This window comes from Vombatus ursinus, unplaced genomic scaffold (assembly GCF_900497805.2).
Source record: "Vombatus ursinus unplaced genomic scaffold, bare-nosed wombat genome assembly UNPS02014812.1, whole genome shotgun sequence".
Classification (NCBI taxonomy): Eukaryota; Metazoa; Chordata; class Mammalia; order Diprotodontia; family Vombatidae; genus Vombatus; species Vombatus ursinus.
In genome coordinates, this window is record NW_020954590.1 from 75,462,714 (window position 1) to 75,490,121 (window position 27,408).

At 35.9% G+C, this 27,408-nt stretch overlaps 1 protein-coding gene across 1 annotated transcript in view; it reads left to right on the forward strand.

The window, feature by feature from the left end:
• Positions 1-27,408, forward strand: part of LOC114053992 (lipoxygenase homology domain-containing protein 1-like) — a 657,625-nt gene that overhangs the window by 121,932 nt on the left and 508,285 nt on the right. The window contains 7 exon segments of the mRNA XM_027877094.1: positions 2,729-2,861; positions 6,129-6,280; positions 8,375-8,453; positions 12,686-12,761; positions 13,394-13,470; positions 13,580-13,611; positions 13,808-13,937. Of these exon segments, the coding sequence (XP_027732895.1) occupies positions 2,729-2,861; positions 6,129-6,280; positions 8,375-8,453; positions 12,686-12,761; positions 13,394-13,470; positions 13,580-13,611; positions 13,808-13,937 (679 nt within the window).

A 27,408-nucleotide genomic window follows, 5' to 3' on the forward strand; every position in this document is an offset into this window, starting at 1 on the left:
ACGAATGTTAGATTTGGTCTTTGTCTCTCTGTCTCTCTGCTTTAATCTCTCTTTGCCTCTGTTTTTCTGTGTCTGCCCCAACCTTCCTTCCCTTTCCCCATGACTCCCTCTGCCTTTTCCTTCTGCCCTTCCCCTTTCCACTCTTCACCCTGTGTCCCTCTCCTTTCCTCCACCCTCTTCTGTCTCTTTTCTTCCTTTTCTTTTCATGCAATTTCAGTAAAGGTTGCCCCTATTACAAATGGCAAGTTCTCCTTTCTGAGATTCAGCTTCACCTGCTGTAAAATGGGGTGATGATAGCCACAATATCTACCTCAAAAAGCTATTGTTAGGATTAAATGAGATTAAGGTGTGTGATTGCTTTGCAATCTTTAAAGCATGGAATTTTTTTCTTAACACTATCCATGCACCAGGAAGGCAACAGAATTGTTTTCATATCGACAAATTACCAACCTTTAGAGGGTGACATTGCCAACTATTACTTGTCTATCCATCCTCTTACAATTTATGACTAGATAACCTCTGTCCTGAAGGCACCTGTGAGGCATGTCTTGGAGCACAAATAATACATTCCTGTGAGGTTCCATAGCTTCTGACTCTTACTTTGCTTATGTTGTTGTTCAGATGTGTCTGACTTTGTAATCCCATTTAGGGTTTTCTTGGCAAAGATATAACGGTAGTTTACTATTTCATTCTCCAACTTATTTTATAGATGAGGAAATTGAGGCAAACAGGGTTAAGTGACTTGTGCAGGGTCACACAGCTAGTAAGTGTCTGGGGCCTGATTTGAACTCAGGAAGATGAGTCTTTCTGACTCCAGGCCTGGCTCTCTATCCTATTATGCCACCTCCACACATAGCTTAGCTCAAAATATTTCAGGGTCCTATTTCCTCTCTTTTTTTCTGAGTTATGTATTTCTGACCTCTAGTCTCCTGACACAATTTGGCATTTTCCTTTGCCTCTTCAGATCCTTTTTCTTATGAATTCTGGCAAAGAGAGTTCTTTTCATTATTTCAATGGAAGACATTTTGACTTTCAGATTGTTCACAATTTAAAACCTGCCTTATTTTTGTGATTCCCAATAAATGAAGATCTCCAATGCCATAGATTCTGCTGCCTTTTGACCCTCTTTTAGTTGGTTGTATTATTTTCAAATTTTGAGAGATAAATTATGTTGTAAAGTGAAAAAAAATCTAAAATGCAAAGTAACCTGCTATGCAAATTCTTGGTAATTTGCCTGGCAAATGTATTATTTCTGTGTGGTGTCATAGTATGTGAGAAAATTAATGAAAAATTCATAGGAGACAAGAACAGATTGTTTATTCCATTAGCAAAAATAATATATAGCAGTTAATAAAATCATCATCTTAGACTAAAGTCTGAAGAAGCCTGAAGCAGGACGAGAATCTTATCTAACTTTATGAAGAGAGAGGAGAAAGCTATTAGAGCTCAAAATGAAGAATTACTTCCTAGATTTTCACATAACATTGATACTTTTTATACTGTGTAAGGTTTAGAAAAGTGATGTCAATTTAATCCATGAATATCTATAGTAATAATAACTTGTCTGTCTGCTCTCACAGTAGGACAAAGCAATTTCTCTCAAAGTTATAATTAGTCTTCTTGCTAATCCCATGAGATTGATAGGGGGCAACTATTACTATATCCATTATGAAGATGGGGTGCTGAGACAGAAAGGTTAAGCAATTTGCCCAAGGTTACACAGTGTTTCAGAGCAAGAATTTATAACATTTTTTTTTTTACTGAATATTCATTTTGCCTTTCTTTATTTGCTATTTTAGCAATGACTCTCCAGTTTGGTTGTCCCTGGTTTATATCTTCTTGTCTCAGAGTCAACATCATTGTCACTATCCTCAACAAATATTTATTAAGCTCCTTTTATGGCTAATGTCTTAGGGGCAATATGAATGTTACACCAAGATAATTCCCATAGAGTTCACAACAGAGAAGGTGGATGTGATAATAGCTCATCTTCTTTGCCTCTCCAAACCTTGCCAAGTGTCTTGACACTACAATCTGAAGACCTGTGAGCCTTGTTACCCTGCAGCTGTACCTTACTATGTGTATTCACTCCTCCTCTTAGAATGGAAGGTCCTCGAGGTCAGGGACTAGCTTGCTTTTAGAATGGTATCTCTAGAACTTAGGAAATGAAATGTTTTGTATGAGGAACAACAGTGGCCCTGGATTGTGGAGTACTTGGATAGGAGTAAGGAGATTGTAAAGGTAGAGAAAAGTATGGTACAGTGGTTCTCAAGTAGAAAACCTTGGTCCAAATCCTCCTTCTGATGCTTACTACCTGTGTGAACTTGGACAAAATATTTAATGATCCTAGAGCTCAGTTTCTTCATTTGTAAAACAAAAGTTAATACAAGATGACTTCTAATGTTCTTTCCAGCTCTAGATATATGAGTCTGTAAGACGAAGGTGAGGAGAATACCTTCCAGGAATGGAGGACTAGACAATATGCAGTGTTTTAGATGTAAATTGGCATATTTTATTTAAGAAAGTGCCTTTGTGAAGCTAAAGGGATTGCCATTCTAGTTGGCATGGATGTGCAAAAACGGTATCATCACTCATTTCGAATGGTGAAATCCCTGATGTGTTAAATGCAATTAAAGATTTCCATGAATTTTGGGGAGGGTTGGTTTATCAAACACTGCCATTTTATTCCATTACATATACTCCATGCATCATATTGTTGACATTCCAGATAAAATTGCAGAACCTTTTCTCAGGGGAAAAGTTTTATATCCCTGTTTGCCGCTGGTTGGCTCAAGATCGAGAGGATGGGGAAATCTGTCGGGAATTGCCTGTTTTTCAAAAAGGCCAGCCAATCCTTCCAGGTAAGGGAAGATAAAACTTGAAACAGAGCTGACAGCATTTGGCCCTCAAAGCCAAGCAGCTTCTTACCTGTTGCTGCAGTTTAATAATTGCTGTATCTTCCACCCTTTAAAAACACTGACTCAAATTCTGGAATGTCTGATTCCTAGGGGAAGCATTGTGTGAGGAAGATGAAGGGGAGCTCAAAGGCCCTTGAATGCTTTAGTTTTTAGAGGCTATTGAAAAAGTTACATGTTAAGTGAAAGTTTCTCTGATCAACCCCATACTCAGTACCACTCCTCAGAAAGAGGAAGGGAGAGAGAAAGAAAGGAAAGAGAAGAGAGAGACAGAGAGACAGAGACCAGAGACAGAGATACAGACAGAGACTAGAGATAGAAACAGAGACAGAGACAGAGAAAGAAGGGACGGAAAGATGGAGAGAGACAGAGACAGAGAGACACAGAGAGAGAGAGAAAGAGAGAGATAGAGAGAAAGAGAGACAGAGGCAGAGAGACACAGAGACAGAAAGAGAGGATGTGAGAGAAAGAGTGAGAAAGAGGGAGAGACATAGATAAACAGAGAGATGCAGAGAGATAGATGAGCAGAGAGAAAGAGAGAGAAATTTTAGCTCATAGGCAGTAACTAATAGTACAATCTTTAATGTTAATAAAGAATTGAAGATGCTGTGAGATAATGGTTTTTTAATAATGACTGGCATTTGCAAAGTGCTTTAAAGATTGCAAAGCACTCTACATACCTTAATCTCTTTTGAGCCCAACAATAGCTTTTTGAGGTAGGTATGTGGCTATCATTACCCTCATTTTACAGAAGGGGAAGCTGAGGATCAGAAAGGAGAAATAACTTCCCTGTATTCACTACATCTAGGAAGTGTTAGCTGTGTAATTAAAACCCAAATCTTCCTGATTCCAAATCCAGTGCTTCCTCTACCACGTCCTACTGATTCCTCTCATTCAGAAATGTAATTTGCCATTCTACATTTCTATATACTGCCATAGCTATGTTTCATCAATAATACACACATGGACTTAATCATCCTATAAACCTCTTTGACACCATTAGCTACTCTCTCTTGCTTTCCACTTTGGGAAAGGGAGAAAAAGGAAGAGGAAAATTGTGAAATTGGAGCCTTAGCAGATGATGATGATGATGATGACAGATCTAATTCTCCTCCCCCATTCCAAGCATCATCCTACTGAAAATTGGACTTTCCAAACTTCTAAAGAAATATATAAAGGAGAACTATGAGTAGGGTGCTAAAAGGAGTATCATAATGTCACTTAGCTTTACTTCAGGCAAAAATGTGCCCCTAATTGCTTTCATTCATTTTATTACTGGTAAGTGGGAAAGATGGCCAGGTAAGAAATTTGTTATAGGGAGTTAGGAATCTTTCCTTACCGCCCTCCCCACCCCCGCCACTTCATTATATGGTTATAAGTCCAATTGAATCCTTTTTCTTGCCCTTAGACATTGCCTAAGCCACTGAAATTAAGATTCAACTGAAGAGTTCTGAACAACCCTGTCTGCTAAGAGGAAAAGTACAGAAATCGTGCTCAGATTACTCTCTTCAATGCTCAGAGGCCTCAGCAAGGGAGAAATTATACTTGATTCTGTTTCCTAGGTCATTCTGTTTACAGTAGCAATAGTTGCAATGTATCTGCATATTACCTCATCTTCCTTTAGAGTGAAATATAGGCTTCAAGTGTATACACTAAAAACCCCCATTTTCTGTATCCTTAATTATGGAAACTGTTTAATCCTTGTCCCCATTGCATGGGTTTATTGCTGAATATCTCCACATCCAGCCCCTGGTTTTTCTATGTTGCTTAGTGTTCCAATTCTATTCATAAGGTGCTTAGACACCCTTACCAAACTTGGTGCCATATGTATGATAATTTTTCTTGTCAACTAAGCCAGAAAATATTAAATGGTACCTAACCCTGTTAGGTTGTTGTCTAACTTTCTTCTAGGTCATTACAGATGTTACATTCATTTTCACTAGAAATATCTTCAATAAAATGGTAGCTCTGGGTATTGTGCTTTCAGTTTTTGTTTTAGATTGGTGTAGAAAGAAAGGATAGAAACAAACATATTAAGCACTCACTAAGTGCTAAGCACTTTACAAAGATCTCATTTGATCTTCACAATCACCCTGGGAGGTAGGTGTTATTATTATTCCTATTTTATAATTGAGGAAACTGAGACAAACAGAGGTTAAATGTCTTGTCCTCAGTTGAACAACTAATAAATGTCTGAGGCCAGATTTGAATTTGGGTCTTTCTGACTCTAGGCCCAGTGCTCTATCTACTGTGCAACTTAATTGTCTTGATGTATAAACCACAAAAAGCAGAATTAAGTGAGATAGTTTTATCTTCTCTTTTGTGATATTGTTTTCCTTTGTGTACATGAAGGAGAAAGAATGAGACAATCATTATCATGTCAGGCAAAAGAAAGAAATATGATATTTACCTGCTCTCCTGGTGTTTGAAATGTGTGTCTCAAGATGGTTTACAATGAGTATGGCTAGAGAAAGCTGTGAACAAAGACATATATGTTTCTGTCTTTCTCAGAGTGCTATTTTAATGAAGTAACCATCACTTATTTCAATTTACAGGGCACATGTATGAATATATTAAGGAAGATTCTGAAGCTAGTTTATTTTCTTACCTACTTACCTTCTAAATTCCTATCCTGAAAGTAAAAGAATTGTCATTCTGACTATGGTCATAAGAGTGATCCACAATTACTATTTATGGCACATTCAAGCAACACCATCATTTGGAAAAAAAGGAAATGAAATCTTTAAAACACTGACCTCTGAGGCAGGTTGTTCATACTTCAGGACAGACTAAGCATGTTGGCAAGTCTGAAAAATGAAAGTAATGTCTCTTTTAATGGTTAATATATGCTAGGTACTCTGGTACCTCTATGTAGTGTGTGCTAGGATGTACCTGGGATCTTAGATTTACACAGATTTTTTTTAAAAGAAAAATATTTTGCCTTGTTATTACTCCAAATGGAGATTTATTTTTAAACTGTGATTCATTTACACTGGATTTCAATTTTCATGTCCCATTGTGACAACCCAGGGAAAATATCCATGCAATCAAAACAAGGTTCTACCTCATTGCATTTTATGTTAGAAAATGCAGATTCTGCACTAGCACCCATTATAATTGATGGATGTGGGTGATTTTCTTTTCCTATGTCCATGTGACTCTCTCAAGCCAGCAGTGTTTGGGATGTATAGCATAGTTTCCTTTTCTCATCAGTGACAGTGTATGAGGTACGTGTGACAACAGGAGAACGGTGGAATGCTGGGACAGAATCCAAAGTCTACATTTCTATCTATGGAGAGAAAGGAGATACAGGCTCCAGGCAACTGTTTAGATCAAAGAACCCCAAGAAATTTTTAAAAGGACAAGTGAGTGAGCAAAATCCATTTCTCTGAATCTTTAAAAAAAAATCCTACCTTTACATTATATGACTGGGAGTAATTATTCTCTGAATATTTGTTTTAACATTTATTATTCACTATGAATATATAATAATTATTACTAGGTAATGGGGATTTAATGCTATATTTAATTATATGCTATATTTGCATTCATTTTATTAAGCAAAAAAGATCTATCACAAAGCATTTTGCTTATAACTCTCCTGGGTGTTTGTTCTTCCAGTGAAGTCCTGCTTTTTTCCTTGGGGTTTAAAGGGGATTGTGGGTTCTTTAAGGATATGGAAGTGGAGCACAGACTCTGGAATTTACTTTCTATCTGGAAAGGGTTTGCATATGTGCATGAAGATATAGACATGACACAGCATCTGAAGTCAAGACAGCTAAGTGTGGGGAGGCTGCCCACTGCAGGTGTGGCTGTGACATGATCCTTTTTTTGGGTGGGGGGATTCCAATAACTCATTAAATTGCCTATGTGTGGAGGGGCTAAGAGTTACATTAGTAGAAGCAGAGGTGAAATCATAGATCTATGAAATATTGAAGAGTAATACTTTACCCCATACACCAAGATAAGGTCCAAATAGATATATGACCTAAATATAAAAGATCCCATTATAAACAATTTAGAGAAAGAATGAAGAAATTACATTTTTGGATCTGTAGCTAGGGAAGAGTTCATAAGTAAACAATTGATAAGGTCACACAAGATAAACTAGACAATTTTGATTATGAAAAAATAAAAAGTTTCAACACAAACAAATCATATGTAGTTAATATCAGAAAGGAAGCAGGTAACTGGGAAAAAATCTTTATGACAGGTTTCTCTGATAAAGGTTTTATATCCAAGATATATAAGAAACCATTTCAAATTTATAAGAACAAGGGTCATTCCTAATGATAAATGGTCAAAGGATCTGGTAACTTTTAAAGGAAGAAATACAAGCTGCCAATAACCCTATTAAAAAAATCACTCTAAATCACGAATAATTAGAGAAATGCAACTTTGATGCTTTCCACCTTACACTCATCAGATTGGCATAGCTGACAAAAAAAGGAAAATGACAAATGCCAGAGGGGCTATGGGAAAACAGGCAAATGTACTGTTGGTGAAGCTGTGAATTGGTTCTACCATTCTGCTAAGTTATTTGAAATATACCCCAAAAGCTATTAAACTGCACATATTCTTTGTCACATCAATACCACTATTAGGTATATACCCCTAAAGAGAAAATCTTGTAGGTGTTTTATTTTCATTTTAGTTTTCTGGTCATCCAGTAATAGGGACTTGTATCTTCCCAGGATCTAAGCCAGGACCAAATTGTTATATTGATTTTCATATAAAAGTATCTTGAGACTTTTCACTTTTTCCTGTATTGGACATGTACAAACCACAACAAGGTAGGCATGTCTATTTTTGAGTATAACAACAATTCAGGACTTGAAAGAATTATGATTTCTGTCACCAAAGCTCTGCCTTCTTTTGTATCAGAATTATAAAATTACTTTTATGTAAATTAAAATTTATTTTTTTTAAATTAACAGGCATTTATTTTCCCTCCTTTTCACCCTCCCCTACTAGGAAAAACCCTAAAACTCTTTTGACAAATATGCATAGTTAAGCAAAACATAGTTAAACATAATGCATAGTTAAGCAAAACATAAGTTAAACAAAGCAAGTCTCCTGAAATTACTTTGGATTGATGTAGTCTAGGCTGGTCTAACAGCATTCTTTCTAAGTTAAAGACTACAGTGCTTAAATATAAACTCCTAAACATTTGAAGAGATTATTATTATTATTACAGCACAATTATTTATGTAATTATATTTATATATAATTACCACCTAGGAATACCATCATCAATGAGAAAAAAATAAATATTTGAAAACATGATTATACTCATATAATTATGTTGCTCTTTTGTTCTTTTATTTCTCACCTCATTTGAATCATGTCAATGAATTCAATTTTTCCTTACCTGTTTTAATATTATCTTACTTTGCAGTGTTGTTAGAAAGTTGAAAATGTCACCTAGATTTACTTATGCTCTTATTGATTGGTTGCAGACTGACATATTCTCTCTTGAAGCTGTGCATCTTGGGTATTTGTACAAGGTTGTTATAGCACATGATGGACTTGGCTCAGGTGAGACATATCTACACAGGAATATTAAGTGAACAGTTTCTACTGTATTTATGAGAAACACCATGTGTATTTATAAACTATTGATGCCCAGTAATGTGACTGAGATAATTTGTGTTTATAAAGAAAGCAATTTAGCTTCTTATTACCTAAATCTAAGTAACCTCTCCAAATGTTCATTAGATTTTAGATAGGTATATTTTTAAAAAATATCCTTTAACAGAAGAAGAAAGAAAAAGAAAAGAAAAATAATATGGACATTTCATACATAGCCAGATCTCATAAACTCTTTTTAAATTTCCCTTGGAATACTGTAAACTGTGGTGCTTTCCATTATGAGAATTTCATCTGATAAATTCATGAGTCCTTAAAGTGGTGCTATAATTTTAATAGGAATCTAACCAAAAATCTCTGATATTTTTTCCCTACATAGGACATTACATGCTTGATTCTTATACATACATCTAACACTTAAAACTCTAAATTACCTAAAGCTGGATTTCAGAGAAAAAAATAGAAAACCAGCTACTGAATCTTAATTGCTATTTGTAAAAGTATCCCTCTTCTGATTAGAGGTCTGTTATTAATTGATGCCATCTATAACATATTGATTCTTTGTATAAGAGAGGATCACTTTACCTGAGTTCTGAAGTGATAAACCTGATTGACATCAGAAGCCCAAGATTAAATTATGAAGTTTTTTGCTTTGGGTGATACGACTGTGACATTTGTCATCACTATTAGGTTAGGGCATGTAAGGCTGGTCTCATGGAGGCTGTTATTTCCTCCTGTGCTCCTGAAGGTAGTGTGGGGTGTGTAGGAGGAAAGAGGGGCTTGGAGTCTAGAGAGATTTGAGTAATAATGATGTTAGTTGATAGGAATATCTTACTTAAAGGTTTGTAAGATATTTTATATACATTATTTGATTTGAATCCCACAACAATCCTCTGAGTTAGACTCTATAGGTATTATTATTTTCATTTCTTCATTTCTGAAGAAGCAGTCTCAGAAGGTAAAAATGAAAAAAAAGAAGGTAAAAATGACTTACCCATAGGCTTATGGCTAGGAAGTATCAGTAAATGGAGCACTGGACTTGGAACCAGGAAAACTTGAGGTCAAATCCTGTCTCAGACATTTATTAGGTATTGTTTGTAGACATTTCACTTAGTCTTTTTTTCCTTATCTGAAAAATGGGAATACATACCTTCCAAGGTTGCTGAGAGGATTAAATGTTAAATTAGATTAAATGAGATATGTATGAACCACTTTCCAATCTTTAAAGCATTATATAAATGCTAAATATTACTAATATTATTACCACTATTCATATTGATTGACTATAGGAATATGTTTAGCTTTCATCTTTAGTAACTTTCAGTGTATTTTAGAAGCAAAAAATATTGAAACTGTTATTTACTTATAATAAAGCCATACTTTGATCTATTTTACTGATATATTTTGTATTTATATCACTTATTTTTATTCCTGTTTCTTCTTTTTCCCTCCTCCCAGAGAGACACCCTTATGAAAAAGAATTTTTTTAAATAAAAAAGAGGAAAAAATAGTAAAACCAATCAATATATTAAAAAAATCTGATGTTATATACAATGTTTCATATCCATGGACCCCTACCTCTATAAAAGAGCAGGGGGAATGTGTCTCCCAATATCTCTTCTTTGGGAGCAAGCCTTTTCTCTATAATTTTGCAACACCCAGTTTTGATTGTTTTGTGGTTATCATTCTTTCCATTTATATTATTGTAGTTATTGTGTAAGTTGTTTTTTTTTTTTCCCCTGGCTTTGCTTACTTCACTTTGCAACAGTTCATATAAATATTTTTATGCTTCCCTTTATTATGTTTATCATTTCTTACAGCATGATACTGTTAGGTCACATATTTTGCTACAGTTTGTTTAGACATTTCCAAATTTATAGGATCTACTTTGCTTCTAGGTCTTTGTTACCACAAAGAGTGCTGCTATAAATTTTTTTTTGGGTGTGAATATAGAGCCTTTCTTTTTCTTATTGAACTCCTTGGGCTATATATACCTATCCAGCACTGGGTTTAGATTTTATAAGCATAATTAAAAATAGATTTCTAGACGGGTTGTACCAAATTGTAGCTCAATGCATTATGTATCTATCCATCAATAAGTGAACAAACATTTATTAAACACTTACTACGTGCCAGGTATCATGCTGAGTGCTGTGGATGCAAGTACTAAAAAGACATTTCTTGCCCTGAAGAAGCTTACAATCTAATCAGGGAAGACAACACACAAAAGGGAGTGCACGCGTGTGGTGGAGAAAGTGGAAGGAATGGTGGAAAAGTCAGAGAGGTCCTAAAGTAGTATAGACAAATGAGAATTGTACATCAGTGTACCTGTCACCATAGCTTCCCAACATTGATCATTTTCATCTTTTCTCATATTCACTAATTTGCTGTGTGTAACATAAAACCTCAGAGCTGTTTTGCAACATTTACATTTCTATTATTATTTGTAATTTGGAACTATTTTTCATCTACTTATCCTTTCCTGATACCCCTTAATGCTAGTGCCTTCCTTTATGTGAATTATCTCCAATTTATGCTGTATGTACCTTGTTTGTACATAGTTATTTTCATGTTGTCTTTACCATTAAACTGTGAGCTCCTTGAGGGCAGAACTCTTTTGCCCTTCTCTGTATCCCCAGCCCTTAGCATAGTTCCCGGCACGTCATAGGTACTTACTATATCCTTATTTTTTTTTTTACTGATATAATTGTTGAGTTTGCAATTCTTCTTTTGAGAATTCTTTGTTCATATCCAATGACCATTTATCTTTTGGCAATTTTATTTTTATATTTTTTAAAGATCACACTTAAGTTCCATCTTTTATAACTTTCTGTGTATGTATGTTTGAAGCAAGAATATTAAAATTGCTATTTGTTCATTAAGGGCATATTTTTATAAGAATTTAAGGCCAGCATGTTGAAAGCATTTTTTGTTATTATTTACTAGCCACTTTAGAATGTTTTCCACATTCTTCCTTGATCCTTTTAGCAAGATGTAATCTCTCCCTCCTCATATCTCCTTTGTGCACTTTGCACCTCTCTGATGCACTTACCTCAGTGATTCAATACTTAAAGGACCTGTGATTTCACTGGTGTGGATACTCTCCACCAGTGTAAATTGCAGTCCTTTTATGCCTTCATTAATGGTCTTCAAAAGTGTTTGTGGGTTAAAAAAAAAAGCATCTTGAGTTCCCATTGGTGCTGAATTCCTTCAAGCATTGTTAGGCTGATTCTCTGATGGCATAGTTCCTCTCTGGGTCTTTAATATGTACTTTGTATCATACCATGATTTATACTGTAGTTATTTGAATGCATTCCTCATCTCCCCAATTAGATTGTCATCAGCTTGAGAGCAGAGATAGTTTCTTATCATCTGTGCATCACTGAGCACCTAGCTTAATGCTTTGCTGTACTGTGGATGCTTAGTAAATATTTTTTGATGTTAAATTCAACAGTTTTGAAAGTCCTTTTAAAACATACATCACAAAAGAATCAGGTTAGAGATATAAGAATTAAAAGTTTGATATACCTTGTTCATGTGTTGCTTAAAGTTTCTGTCTCATAAGGTTAACTTTTTTTTAGTTTTAATTTTTTTTGTTACATTTAAAATTCCAAACTGTCTGTCTCCCTCCCACCTCACCCCACACTAGAGAAGGCAACTATTTGATATACATACACATATCTATCTATCTTTCTTTCTATCTATCTATCTATCTATCATCTATCTATCTATCTATGTATCTTTCTTCCTATCTATGTATATATATATATATGTATGTATGTATGTAAAACAATACTGTGCATACTTCTATTTATTAGTTCTTTTTCTGATGGTGGATAGGATCTTCTTCCATGGGACCTTTATAGTTGATTTGAGTATTGATAATGCTCAGAATAACTTAGTCATTCAAAATTGTTCTTTGAACAATATTGCTATTATTGTATACAATGTACTCTTGCTTCTGCTCATTTCACTTATCACCTTTTCATGCTTCTTTCCATATTTTTCTAAAATCAACCAGCTCATCATTTCTATAACTTTTCAACCTGTTTAAAATTTGTTTACTAAGAACTTTATATTCACCCTGTATCTAAAACCACATTAATTTTTCTTGAAGATCAATCTCATCCATTAATCTTTCATATTAACATTACATTTTCCTTTCTTCAATTTTTATTTAGGAAATGGTTGGTTTCTCGATGATATCGTGATCAAAGACCCCACCACAGATCTTGAATATGCCTTCTTGTGTCACAGGTATCAGTGTGTGTGTGTAAGCAATTCAACTCACTGTGCGCCTCAACTCAGTGTGTGATTGATTCTCTGGTTCATAATTTTTGTATATTTAAAAACTATACACTTTCTATTGTCCCTGGTCCCTGGTAATTTATACCTGGATAATTTATTATTGTTTTTTTTTGTTTCTTTTCTTGTAGAGATACATTTTAAAAATGCTATATTTCTAGCCTATTTTAATTTAAATTCTCTCCTTTCTCGATCCTTATGTAATAGTGCATTTGTGATACCACTGATCAGAGCTAGGGTTATAGTTTTTGTGGCCGAGTAACAGAGCAAAGCACTCTGGCCCACATGATGTTGATTTTATGTCCTTGACCTCATTAGGACTGTTACTTCATTAAACTAATCTGATTTTAATTCTGGCAGAACAGGTTTATTTTCCTGGCTGCTTGTGGACTTTTATGACAGATTCAGGTAGAGAACCAGTTATCCCCTTCTTGCATTCCTTCTCCCTACCCTTCCTTGTACCCACTAGAAATGGATTACTCTCGCCAATCTCTTCTATTCATTATTTGAGACTTGGTTGGCTAAGTGTCAAAGATAGGTCATTGTGAGCACTAAATATAGTTGAATTCTTTTTCTCTTTGTAGATGGCTGGATCATGGAGAAGATGATGGGAAAATTACTAGAGAACTGTACCCTAGTGATAATAGCACATTCTTTGGGAGTAAGTGCTGAGTACCCAAATGTCTTGGGGAATTTGCTTTTACTACTGTGACTACAGAAGCCATGACATTGCTAAAGTTTAAAGCCTCTTCTTTCCTTTATCTCCATAGGGCAGAAGTTAGAACTTCAAAGAAAAGAAGCTGTAAGCACTTTGTTTTGAATCTTAAATTAGTGTATTCAATTTTCAAATAGCCATTTAATAAGTGGTAAAACAAACAGCACACAAATTTTGTATGAAGTGTTTATTTCTATGTGATATTTCCCCTTTGTGTCTTCTCATATTAGTTTTAACATTTTTGTTTTGGTTGTTGTTATGCATATTATTATTTTTCAATCAGTGGGCTGCTGAAAGTTGGAAATTGAAGAAAGGAAACACTCTTCAGTTCTATAACCGACTTAGTGGAGGCTTTGTCCGTCTCCACCCAGATGGCTCCGTTGATGCTCTTGGAGAAAAGACAGACAAAAATGGTAAGCATTTGGCCAAAGCATGTGGTGCTGTGGCAGTTGTGGGAGGCAGATTTCAAGACTCACTTTTGAGTCTTACTTTTAAGTGGCAGGTAGTTTTGGACAAGAATTAGGCCCTCTCCCCTCCTTTATTTTTTAAGCAGTTCCATTTTTTAAGCATTTACTAAATCCTGAATTCCATCCATCTCTCTCTCTCTCTCTCTCTCTCTCTCTCTCTCTCTAATCTACATACATATATGTATGTGTGTATAATCTGTATGTACATATATATAGCTATATATCTATGTGTCGCCTTTTTTCTTTCTCCATTTATATATGTATATGAGCGTGTATGTTACAAACAAACACAGACACACACATATATGTACACACAATGTAGTCCCCTACCTATATAAAGTTGTCAGTTTAGTAGGAAGATGACATTAACACCAGTAAATGTAATATGCAAAATTATATGACAAATATATTAGGAAGTTCCTAAATAAAAGTTCTCTGTGAGGTCTGAAGGAGAAGGTCATTACTGACTTGGTGAGGGGGAAATTATGGGATTTTTAATGAAGAAGTAACACTTGCATTACATTTTCAATAATGGGTAGAAATTCAACAGGTTAAGGTATGATCATTCTAGGCACAGAGGAAAACATAAGCAAAAACATGATGGCAGAAGAGAACAGCTGCGTCTTTGTTTGTTAGATAGTAGTCTATTTTTGCCTGGAGCATGGAGTGTGTCAAAGACAGTAAAATATTGGAAAAGTAGGTCTTATCATGAAGGACTTTGAATCTCTGGCACAGGACTTTATATTCTACTCATTTGATAATAGGGGGCCACTAAAGATTTTTGAGTAGAGGATTGATGTGATTGAGTTTCTAGCTAAGTAAGTTAAATAAGATTATTTTAGAACTGGTATGAAGGACAGATTAGAAGAAAGAGAGTGTCTCCATTAACATGCATGACCAACACGTGCAATGTTTAAAGCTGTACAAACAGTGTCATCATCTTATGGAACAAGATGTGGTGAAGAAATTGGAGCTTGGCATTCCTTAATGAAAGGATAAAATATGAGTTCTGGGCATTGATTGTCTATAGGAATAAAAAAATATAATTCTTATATGACTCCTTTATTTCAAACAATTGAAACTTTACAGACAAAAAACAAAACTGGGTCCTTTATAGGGGATAATTAAAGGAAGTGTCTCTAAGAAATGATATGAAAGGATGAGAATTAAAGAAAAGATCTCTTGATATCATCCCTACACCAGCTCCACTTGAGATCCTTGCTGTTCCCTGTTCCCTTTAGTCTCCAGATATGTCCTTTGATGCCTATATATTGCATTTCCCCAAATCTGACACAATCAATTCATCTTAAAGACATGGAAATGAATTACTTCTCCTTCCCTCAAAAAATATTATTACAATCTGTGGTTACTTGTTAATACCCTTCCTATTATAACCGCTGCTGAACATAGTACACTTTAGAACACCCAGCTCTTGGATCAACTTTTTTTAGACTTACCAGTTAAGAGTGCTGCATATTTCCTGCAATCATCTTATGCCTAATCTTTTCTCTGACTAAAATATTCTCTTTTCTAAATATTGCATGCTGTGCTTCTCTCTAACACACTATCTTTTCTTCCTTTCCAGTTCTCTTGAATTTCAGTGGATTAAAGCTAGTAATAAATAATAGCTCAAGTAAGTCAATAAAGATCTATGGGCAGAGCTTGGTAACTGCCAAAATGGGGGTGGGGGGAGTCCTGCCCTGAAGAGCCATCAGTCATCTTGACTATGCTAGTACTATGTAAACCACAATGGGCAATCCAAAGCAGGTAGGTGCCTGGGGCCGGTGAATAGAATTCCATGGCTTAGCTGGCATTCCTCTGGTAACAGAGGGTCTTTTGATAATTGCATGCAGTGTGGTTTCCTGATGTTCGGTGGCCCATAAATCCTCACTGTGAGGCAGTTTTTTACGTCTCTGGAATGTGTTATAATGGACAGCACTGACCTATGGACAACTTCTGAAGAGTGTCTTTGTGGCGTAGGAATTTTCAGTCCATATTATAACAGGCAGCAAGGCTTTGATTCCCCACTCACATATCAATTCCTCCAGCTAGTTATCTTGCTGGATTTAAGTCCCACCATTTGCATGACTCAGAGAGATAGATTGCTGATTTCTCTAAGAACTATTGAGCCATTTTGTGGCAGTGTGGGATCTAATAGTGGTTGCACAGCATAGGAATGTCCAGGAAATCCCAAAGGGGGCTTCATTTCATGGTCATCAGCTATGAGCTACTAAAAAATAATAATCAAAGCAAAAACAAGGACAGAGACAACAACAACAGTCTTCCACCAGTAACTTCTTTGCCCTCATATCCATCCCCAAGGCTCCACATCCAGACTGAAGCAACAAGTAAAGTGATTTGATTTTTAACACTAAACCTTTGATGGATAGATTTATGGCTGAGCCGGTTTCATAGGGTTCCTGCTGAGATTTTTAACAGCATTGCTGGCAAAATCCAGCTTCCCGTGGCGGCCTACGTTCATTGTAGTTGTCTCCTGTGGGTGAAGAGCTTCATTAAAAAGCTGTTCATCCTATGGATTCAGGTGTGCCACCTATAAATCTGGGTTCCTAAAGGGTTAACCAGGCTATTTAGTGGGATGGATCACACCCTAGGCAGCCAACAGGGTGGTGCTGTTTTCTCCCAAAACCTCTGATGAGGTGTCTGGACATCCATGTATGTATGTGTATGTTTATCCTATTTATGATTCCAATAGTTAGTGTTTATGTGTCACTAGGTTTTGTGCTTCTCTCTAACACACTCTCTTTAGAAAGCAAAATACTTTATTGTACATGGTCTCATTTGAACCTTCCAATAACGGGGATAGGGGCTGTTATTATGCCCATTTTGCAGATGAACAAACTGAAGCTGAAAGCTACTAAGTAACCTGTCCATGTTCACATAACTAGTCAAGGTCTGATGCAGAATTTGAAATCAGGCCTTTCTGACTCCAAACTCAGCACTCTTAAACCCTATGTTACCTAACTGCCTATGAGGATTTGTGTGAAGTTAGCATGTTATAATAATATGAGAACTGACTTCAGAGCGAAAAAACCCCTGGATTTGAGGCCTGATTTTTCTACGTGGGTGGCAATGATGAAATACTTCATAATAATTCTAAACCTTCTTTGCAAAATGGGGAAAACAATAATTCACATTATCTCCCTCATGGTATAATTTTAAGGAAATGGATTTGTAAACTATTTTACTCTGGGAAAAGGATTTTGGATTTGGATGAATGATTTAATGACTGTCATTTAAGAGCCTTGTGATCTTGCGTAAGTCACATCCCCAGATGGCTTATCTGAAAAACAGAGGGTGATTTGTACCAGATGACTTCTAAGTTCTCTTCGAGCTCTAAATCTATGATCCTATTAAATATCTTTTTAAAGTTTTATAAGTATTAGAGTATACAAAGTATTACTTATGAAGTAGTACACTTGTATATTTATAAAGTAGTATTTAGAAAATATTATAAGTACATATTTACAAGTATTAAAAATGTGTTTGCATTGATAACCAGGAGAATTAGTTTCTGGGACTCTGCAATTAGTCAATAATCATTTATTAAGTGCCTTCTGAATATCAGATACTTTACTAAGAACTGGGGTTACAAAGAAAGGCAAACAACCAAAAAAAAATCCCCTTGCTCAATTTTTTTCCCCCTTTGGGCAGATTAATTAGCTTCTTTGAATCTCAGCTTCCTCATTGGTTAGGTGAAAGATTTAGATGAGGCATAATATTATTTATTATTTTTAAGTCACTTCAGAGGGTATGGTAAGTAGGTAGAGAGGATGTGTTTAGGAGCTGAGGATGGTAATGGTGAATGGAGGACACCAATGGGAATCCTTGACTAGCAATGCTGATTACACTCTCTTAAATTAGTTCCATGGGGTGGAAAACTTCCTGCCCACCTCTTTGTCGTTTTATGTACAAGTCAACTTTTAACTCTGCTTCTCTCCAGCTGTTCATTTAATGGTTTGCTGAGCTAAGGCAATCCTTTTCTGACTGTCAGTAGCTTACAGATTAAGAAGGAATGAAACTCAAGCAAGAGAAATATTTTGAAATTAGACATAGGAGATAGCATGCTATCATGGAAAAAACAGTGACCTGGGAGTCAGGAGAACTGCCTCCACATCTGGGACTTGATGCTTAATAACTGGGTGAGTAGTACAGGCAAATCACTTTATCTCTCTAAGCTTCAGCTTGGTCATCTCTAAAATGGGCATAGGATATTTACATGACTTAAAACACAGGCTTGGTTATGAGGGAAAAAAAACTGTAACCCTTAAAATTCTCTAGAAAAGTGAGTTAGTAAGGAACACTGGATTGAATCAGAACTATTTTGAGGGGCTCTATCATTGCTTGCTTGAATGACTGTGGTCTGCTTAATTGGCCTTTGCAAACTTTAGTTTCATAATTCATTAGGTTTGAACCTCTGATGTTCTCTTCAGCTTGATAGCGCTATGCTTCCTGCTATCATTCCAGGATTTCCATCAGTTCCCCTTACTCTCAAGCAGTTAACAGCTATTTGGTCTTGAGTGGTTTTTAATCTTCATGGGGTTGCCGAGTAGTTGGACTCTGACATTTCTACCTCTCTGCACAGCATGGACAACATCAATTGCTATTGCTGCATCATCTCTAATTGCCTTGTTTTCTTTAGGCAGTTGAGAATTTTCGATTAGCTCCTGGCACCTTTCTGACTAAGGAGCTTCTAAGTTACTTTGCTAGTAAACTTCATCACTGGTTAACGTAATACAGATAAGTTTAGATTATATTTAATTTTATCACTATGACCAGAAAATTAATGGTGGAAAACATGGTTTAGGTTTGAGAAGTGAAAGAGATTATTCTGCCACCCTGGAGATTCTTCTGCCCTGGGGCTAGCTCTTTTGTTTGGTGACTACCTTTTCTGGACCAACTACTATTTCAGGAAAAGTCCCAACCATGCTTCACTTCACTCCCAAATCTCCTACAAACTCTTCCATAGCCTTGATTTACTGCCTTGGAAACACTTTTGCTCTAGGGTTCTACCTATACTCTTTTCTTTTTTTAAATTTTCTTTATTTTTAATTTATGGAATAAAACATGCATTTTCAAAGAGCATAATAAAAAAAGATGATTGTACATGAAACTACAAGTTTATTAAGTACATCTTCTTATTCCTTTTACGTATATAATAAACTTCTTATGTAACTTTTTTCTTTTTTTCTTCCCTCTCCCCACCCTAGAGATTAGACACAAATATGATGTAAAATCAATCTATACATACTTCTATTTATCAGTTCTTTCTCTGGATGCATATAGTATCTTTTTTCATATGTTCTTTGTGGTTGATTTGAATATTTATAATAGCCAAAACGACTTATTAGCTCAAAGTCACTGTTAAAACAATATTGCTATTATTGCACACAATGTTCTCTTGGCTCTGCTCATTTTGCTCTTTGTTATTTGGCACAAGTTTATCCATGTTTTTCTAAGATCAATGAACTCATCCATTCTTATAGTACAGTAGTATTCCATCGCAATTATATACTACAACTTGTTCAGCCATTCCCCATAATCTCTAGTTCTTTGCCACCACAAAGAGAGCTGCTATAAATATTTCAAAACCCTTTTCTATTCTATCTTGATAACCTCCCCTCCTCCAAGTTATAGAACCAGAAAGCAGGATCAGATTAACTCTACCATTGTTCTTGAAGAGAGTGTATCTATTTCCATATCTGTCCACTATTCCCCTTTGTGGGTATTCCTCCCTAATAGAATGTAATCTATAGATAGATAGATAGATAGAGCACTTATTAAGCATTTATTATGCGCTAGGCATTGTTCTAAGTGTTGAGGATCCAAATATAAATAAATAAGACAGTGCCTGCTGTATAGACCCTAATGGGGCAAAGTAGTGTATAAAAAAAAAAAAAGGATAGAAAAGGACGTGGGGCGAGCATTGTCATGGAAATGGCCTGAAAGTGAGGTGGAGGCCTGGATATGGGCAAGATAAGGTGAAAGGTCAGCAATTAGAGCTCACAGTTCTCAATTAGAGAATAAGTTCCAGCCTGGAGACTGGGTGCTAATCTAGACGTGGAAGGAGGAAAAACTGAGTAGAGAAGGGATTTCAGAGAGATGACCAGGAAGGGCGGGGACTGTCTTTGATTTTTGTATTTGGAGCAGCAAGATGGCACAGTAGGTAGAATGCTGAGCCTGGAGTCAGGAAGACTCAACTCCCTGAATTAAAATTTGGACACTTAACTAACTGTGTGACCCTGGGCAAGTCACTTAACCTTTTTTGCCTCAGTTCCTGAGCTGGAGAGGGAAATGATAAACCACTCCAGTATCTTTGCCAAGAAAACACTCAAATGGGGTCACGATGAGACAGACATGACTGAAACAAGTAAACAACAGCAAATTTGTATCCCTAACACTCAACTCTGTTCTTGGTACACAATAAATACTTAAATGTGGATACAGCATTCGGCCTGGAGTCAGGAAAACCCAAGTTAAAATCCAGCCTCAGATCTTTCCTAGCTATGTGCCCCTAGGCAAGTCATTTAACTTCCTTGCCTCAGTTTCCACAAATGTAAAATGGGGATTATATATAGTGCCTACCCACAGAGTTATTGTGATGATCAAATGAGATAATATTTTAATGAGATGATATTTGAAAAGAAATTAGCAAAGTGCCTGGCACATAACAAGCACTATATAAATGCTTATTCCCTTTCCTGTTCTCTTCCTTTCCCTTTATTCATTCAGCCATTTTTACTTGAGTCTTATGCCTATATACTATGAATATTTTCTTCCAGAATAGAGTCGGAAAGTTGGACTCTGGCAGACAAGAAACAATTGTTTACTGATATTGGTATACCAGAACCAAATATTTTTTTTTAAATTTAGTATTTTATTTTTCCCCAGTTACATGTAAAAACAATTTTTAACATTAGTTTTTTAAAATTTTGAGTTCCAAATTCTCTCTCTTCCTCCCTCGTCACCTTGAGAAGGCAAGCAATTCAATAAAGGTTATACATGTGGGGTCATGCAAAATATATCCATAATAGTCATGTTATGAAAGAAAACCGACAAAAGAAAACTCAAGAAAAATAAAGTAAAAAAAAATGCTTCAATCTGTATTTAGACACCATCAGTTTGTGTGGTACAGCAACTGTAACACAATTAAATTCAGAGACTTCTCAAGGTGGAAGGAAAAAGTTACTTTTTATTACAATTGTTACAATCTCATGAGAAGGGGCATCTGCTCCCCCAGTTCACTACCAGCAGGAGAGAGGCGAGGCGAGGCACAAACGACAAAGAGAAATTATATACCCTGTCGCAAATAAGCCCCCTACCCACCTCTGTCCCACCTCTGGCTGGGAGGCAGGGCTCACATTCTAAGCACGAAAATCTTCCCCAGAGACAAAGAACAAGAAAACAGGGTAGAGCCAGTCAAACTGTATATGTCCTTATTTGGCAAACTTAGTACTGATATGGCAGTAAAGGGGGCTGGATTCCATAGGTTGAGTAATTTTCAGGACAATGAAACTTAGGCCTGTTGGTCTCTTTCTTTGTTCTCTGGAGCCTTCCTCCAGTTTCGAGACGGTCTCCCCTTCACCACCCTGAGAAGTCTTCACAAAGTCCATACCCCACTCAAGTTCTTTTTCTAGGGATGGATAGCATTTTTCATCATAAGTCCTTCAGAGTTGTCTTGGGTTGTTGTATTGCTGAGAAGCTCAGTCATCCACAGTTGATCATCTTACCATATTGCTGTTACTTTGTACACAGTACATTTCACTTTGCATCAGCCCATGGAAGTCTTTCCAGGTTTTTCTGAGAGCATCCTGCTCATCATTTCTTATAGTACTATAGCATTCCATCATAACAACATACCACAACTTGTTTAGCCATTCCCCAATTGATGGGCATCACCTCAGTTTCTAATTCTTTGCTCCTAGAAAGGAGCTGCTATAAATATTTTTGTACATCAGAACCAAATATATGTGTTCAGTAAGACCATTAACTAATTAGATGAGAGGTCAGAATAAATATTACATCAGAAAAATTGGTACAGATGAGAATACATTGTTAACAGCTGTTATGATTTAAACCTGAACTATTCAAATAAGCAATTAAGCCAAAAAATGGGAAATAGAAAAAAAAAGGAAAATTATTGACCTTAATCATCACTATCTCCTGTAAAAGCTTAAGCTATGCACAATGGCCACCACAACATGGAGAACCAAAAGCCATATATACATTTGATCTCTTTGCTAATTGGAGAGAGATGTTAGCCAAGGACAACACCAGTTTATAGACTAACATTTTAAAAGATTTTTTAAAATCTGAACTAAAATATCAATAAAAAAGCTTTTCCATACATACAACAGAATACAAAATAAAGATGCTATATGTAACCATGAATCAGAATTTCATATTGCTCATGTTTTTCTAAAAAGCAATATTTTTTCCAATTGCATGTAAAAACAATTTTTAACTTTTAAAAAATTTTTGAGTTCCAAATTCTTTCCCTCCTTCTCTCTCCTATCTCCTCCTTGAGAAAGCATGTAATTTGATATAGTTTATGCGTGTGCAATCATGCAAACCATATTTCCATATTAGTCACATTGTGAAAGAAAACAGACAAAAATCCCCAAGAAAAACAGAGAAAGTAAAAAAAAAAGTGTATGCTTTGATCTACATTCAGAATCTATCAGTTCTTTCTCTGAAGGTAGATAGCAGTTTTTAATTGTAAATCTTTCATAATTGTCTTGGACCATTGTATTGCTGAGATTGTACAATGTTGCTGTTACTGTGTACAATGTTCTCTGGTTCTCTGAGTTCTTGTCATGTAACTTTGCTTCAGTCCATGTAAGTTTTTTTTTCAGGTTTTCCTAAAAGCATCTTGCTTATCATTTCTTAAAGCATGATAATATTCCATCACAATCATATACCACAATTTGTTCAGCCATTCCTCAATTGATGGGCATCCCCTCAATTTCCAATTCTTTGCCACCACAAAAAGAGCTGCCATAAATATTTTTGTACTTATAGGTCCTTTTCTTTTTTTAAAATTTATTTGGGATACAGACCTAGTAGTTGTATTGCTAGGTCAAAGGGTATGCATGGTTTTATAACCCTTTGGGTATAGTTCCAAATTGTTCTACAGAATGGTTGGATCAGTTCACTACTCTACCAATAGTGTTTGTGTCCCAATTTTCGAATATCCCCTCTTACATTTGTCATTTCCTTTTTCATATTAATCAATCTGACAGGCATGAGGTGGTACCTCAGAGTTGCTTTAATTTATATTTCTCTAATTAATAGTGATTTGGAGTATTTTTTCAAATGACTATAAATAACTTTGACTTCTTCATCTAAAAACTGCCAGTTCATGTCCTTTGGCCATTTATCAATCAGGGAATGACTTGTATTCTTATAAATTTGACTCAGTTCACTATATATTTGAGAAATTAGGCCTTTATCAGAGAAACTTACTGTAAAAATTATTTCACAAAGAGAATTACTGTGTATTTTCCTCCATCCTATTTTTCTCCTCTTATTTCCTTCTCTCTCTTTCCTTTTACCCTGTCCCTCCTCAAAAGTGTTTTGCTCCTGACTACCACCTTCCCCAATCTGCTGTTCCTTCTATTAGCCTCCCCCCCTTTTCTTTTCCTTTTCCCTTCTTACTTCTCTGTAGGGTAAGAAAGATTTCCATATGCAACTGAGTATGTATACTATTCTCTCTTTCAAACAATTCTAAAGAGAATAAGGTCCAAGCATTGTCAGCCATGCCTTATTTTCTCCTCCATTGTAAAATCCCTTTTATACCTCTTCTATGCGAGATAAAATTCATGCTATTCTACCTCTACTTTTCCACTTCTCTCAAAGCATCCCTCTTTCTCACACCTTAATATTATAATATTTTTAGATACCATCCCCTCATAGTTAACTCATATCCATGCCCTTTGGCTATGTATAATCCTTCTAACTGCCCTAATAATGATAAAGTTCTTAGGAGTTACAAGTATCATCTTCTCATGTAGGAATACAAATAGTTTAACTTTATTGAATCTTTCGTGATTTATCTTTCACGTTTACTTTTTTATGCTTCCTTTGAGTTATATTTAAAAGTCAAATTTTCTATTCAGCTCCAGTCTTTTCATTAGAAATGCTTAAAAGTCCTCTATTTCATGTTTTTCCCTGAAGGATTATACTCAGTTTTGCTGGGTAGATGATTCTTGGTTGTAATCCTAGCTCCTTTGCTGTTTGTAATAGCATTTTTTAAGCCCTCCAATCCTTTAATGTAGAAGCTGCTAAATCTTATGCTATCCTGACTGGGGTTCCATTTGAATTGTTTTTGTTTTTGTTTTTCTGGATGTTTACAATATTTTCTCCTCAACCTGTGAGCCCTGGAACTTGACTACAATATTCCTGGAAGTTTTCATTTGAGATCTCTTTCAGGAGGGGATAATTGGCAGATTCTTTCAATTTCTGTTTTATCCTCTAGTTTTAGGATATCAGGGCAGTTTTCTTGATAATCTTATAATATTGTGCCTAAGCTATTTTTTTTTAAAAATCATGACTTTCAAATAGTACAATAATTCTTAAATTATCTCTCCTTACTCTGTTTTCCAGGTTAGTTGTTTTTCCAATGAGATATTTCAGATTTTCTTCTATTTTTTATTCTTTTGATTTCATTTTATTATTTCTTGATTTCTTATAAAGTCATTAGCTTCCACTTGCTCAATTCTAATTTTTTAAGGAATTATTTTCTTCAGTGAGCTTTTGTGCCTCCTTTTCCATTTGGCCAATTCTGCTTTTTAAGAAATTCTTCCCTTCAATATTTTTTGTGCCTTCTTTACTAAGCTGTTGATCTTTTTTAAAAATGATTTTCTTGCATCACTCTAATTTGTTTTCCTAATTTTCTTTTACCTCTTTTATTTGATTTTAAAAATCTTTTTGGAGCTCATCTAGGAATTCTTTTTTTTGGGGGGGGAGTGCTGAAACCAATTCACATTTTTCTTTGAGGTTTTGGATGTAGCTGTTTTGACTTTGTTGTCTTCTTCTGAGTTTGTATTTTGATCTTCCTTGTCACCATGATAAATTTCTATGGTCAGGTTCTTTTTTTGTTGTTTGCTTATTTCCCCAGCCTATTTCTTGACTTTTAACTTTATGTTAAAGTTGAACTCTACTCCCAGGATGGAGGGGGCACTGTCTCAAGCTTCAGGTTTTTTGTTCTGTTGTTCTCAGAGCTAGTTCTAGGAATCTGTAAGTTTTCAGCACTTCCAAGGTGGTATGATCAAAGGAGAGGTCTGGTCACTCCTCTCCTAGCCTGTGCTTTGGTATTTGAGTGACCACATGTACTCTTTTCCATCCTAGACCTGTGACTAAGATCTTCCCTGTTTCTGCATGCTCTAGTGAGTTAGTGCTCTACACCCTGACACTTCGACTGGAAACTGACTATTGGCAAGGCCATAGAGTCCTGCAGAAAAGGGTCCCCTGTAATATCCTTCTGACTTATTGTATGAACCCTTTGCTGTCTGCTTGTTGAGAGCTCCAGAAGCCACCACTGCTGATTCAGTTGCCTTCAAGGACTGCTGCTGGCTTGCTGGGGTGGCCTGAGCTGGACTGCGTTCTACTCTTACTTCAGTGAGACAGACTTTTTTTTAATCAACCTCATTTATCTTGGCCTGGTAAAATTTTTTCATCCCAACTTTTTGTTGGTTTTGCCATTCCAGAATTCATTTGGAGTCTTTATTTTAAAGTTATTTGGTGGGGGATTTGTGAGAACTCAGGTAAGTGCCTGCCTTTAGACTGCCATCTTGGGCCTCCTGTCACCACCCTCTTCTCCTCCCCGCTTGCTTTCTAAAAAGCATTATGTAAGAAATTCTCTGTGCTCTTTTCAAAACTGTTTTGATTTCTGTTTCCTTCTGAACTTCTTCTAGTCTTTTCTGTGCATTTTTTTGGGAGGTGCTGTTTCCCTATCTTGCCTGAATTGAAATTTCAGCAGTCACTCACTGGACAGATCCAGATTCTAATGATGATTGATATGGAAGCTTTAATCTGCTCCATTTTTCTGACTTGGGCCAGTTTACCACTCCTGATAGGCACCATGGTAGCCTGCTGTTGGGAGAAAAAGTAGGAGATTCACCACATTAATTCTGGACTTAGTATTTATATCCAATCATCTTTAGTTCTGCTGCAGCTCAGAACTCCAGAATTTATGTAATCCACCACCTTCAGCCTTCCTTAGTAGCAGGGATTACAAGCATGGCCCACCACACCTGGCTCTTCTGTGCATGACAAAAAGTCTCTCTCTCTCTCTCTCTCTCTCTCTCTCTCTCTCTCTCTCTCTCTCTCTCTCTCTCCCTCCTTCTCTCCCTCTCTCACTATTGCTAATCCACTTTTCCCCATTAAAAATGAGAGAAAGAAATAAAAAAGGGTATTTTCAACAAAATGAATCTACCCAGTAGTTATTTCCAAAATTGGATGTATATTTTTAGACTTTGTATTAATCAACTGTTTTGGAAGCTGAACAATCTGCTTCATCATAGATCCTTTAGGGAGATGTAGTCATTTCTTTGTTCAGAGTTCTTAAATCTTTCAAAATTGTTTTTCTTTATGTTGTTCTTGCATAATTTTTTTCTGGTTCTGCTTATCTTGCTCTTTGTTAGTTCATATTACTTACTCATGTGTTTTTTATGGGAAAATGATTTTTTTTCCATTGAGTCTCAGATTGTAGGTACTACAGAGTATAGGGCAAGAGCCACTGGAGCTTTTGGTCTCTGGCCTCAAGCAGGTTCTCTTAATCTGGGTAGTCAGAAGGACAGGAACAGAGACATAATGAGAGTTTATTTAATTACTTTATTCTATTCTTATCAATGGAGTTGCTGACATAGGGAACATAGCTTTCCCTAATTACTTTTCTTGCAGGGGTCGGCAAGAATATGGTAGGAGCTCCAAGTCCTACAGCATCCCCTAAGCCTTGATGGGGGCCAGTCAAGGCATCAAGACAACATTACAGTTTGTATATTCCCCCCAAGCCTTGATGGGGGCAGGTCAAGGCACACACAGCATTCAGCTAGCACATTTCCCAAATCCCCCCTCACTGACCAGTGCTCACTTTATTTATAGAGAAGCACATAAAGAAGGCAATTTGCCAGCAATAGCCTCACAAGTTTACATTAACTTTAGGAATATTATGGTGAATCAGCATAGTGAATGCATAGTAGGTATTTACAACTCAAGCACAAATGTTTATCTTATTGTTATATCTTACTGAACAGTCACAGTAGAAATTGCTTATGATGTGAAATCTTGGGAACTAGTAGATTGTTTATGGTCGTGGATCCTGGGAACTGGTATCTATGATCCTGGGAACTATTATCTAAAAAAAGAGTAACAAAATCCACTTACGTACACATGGTTA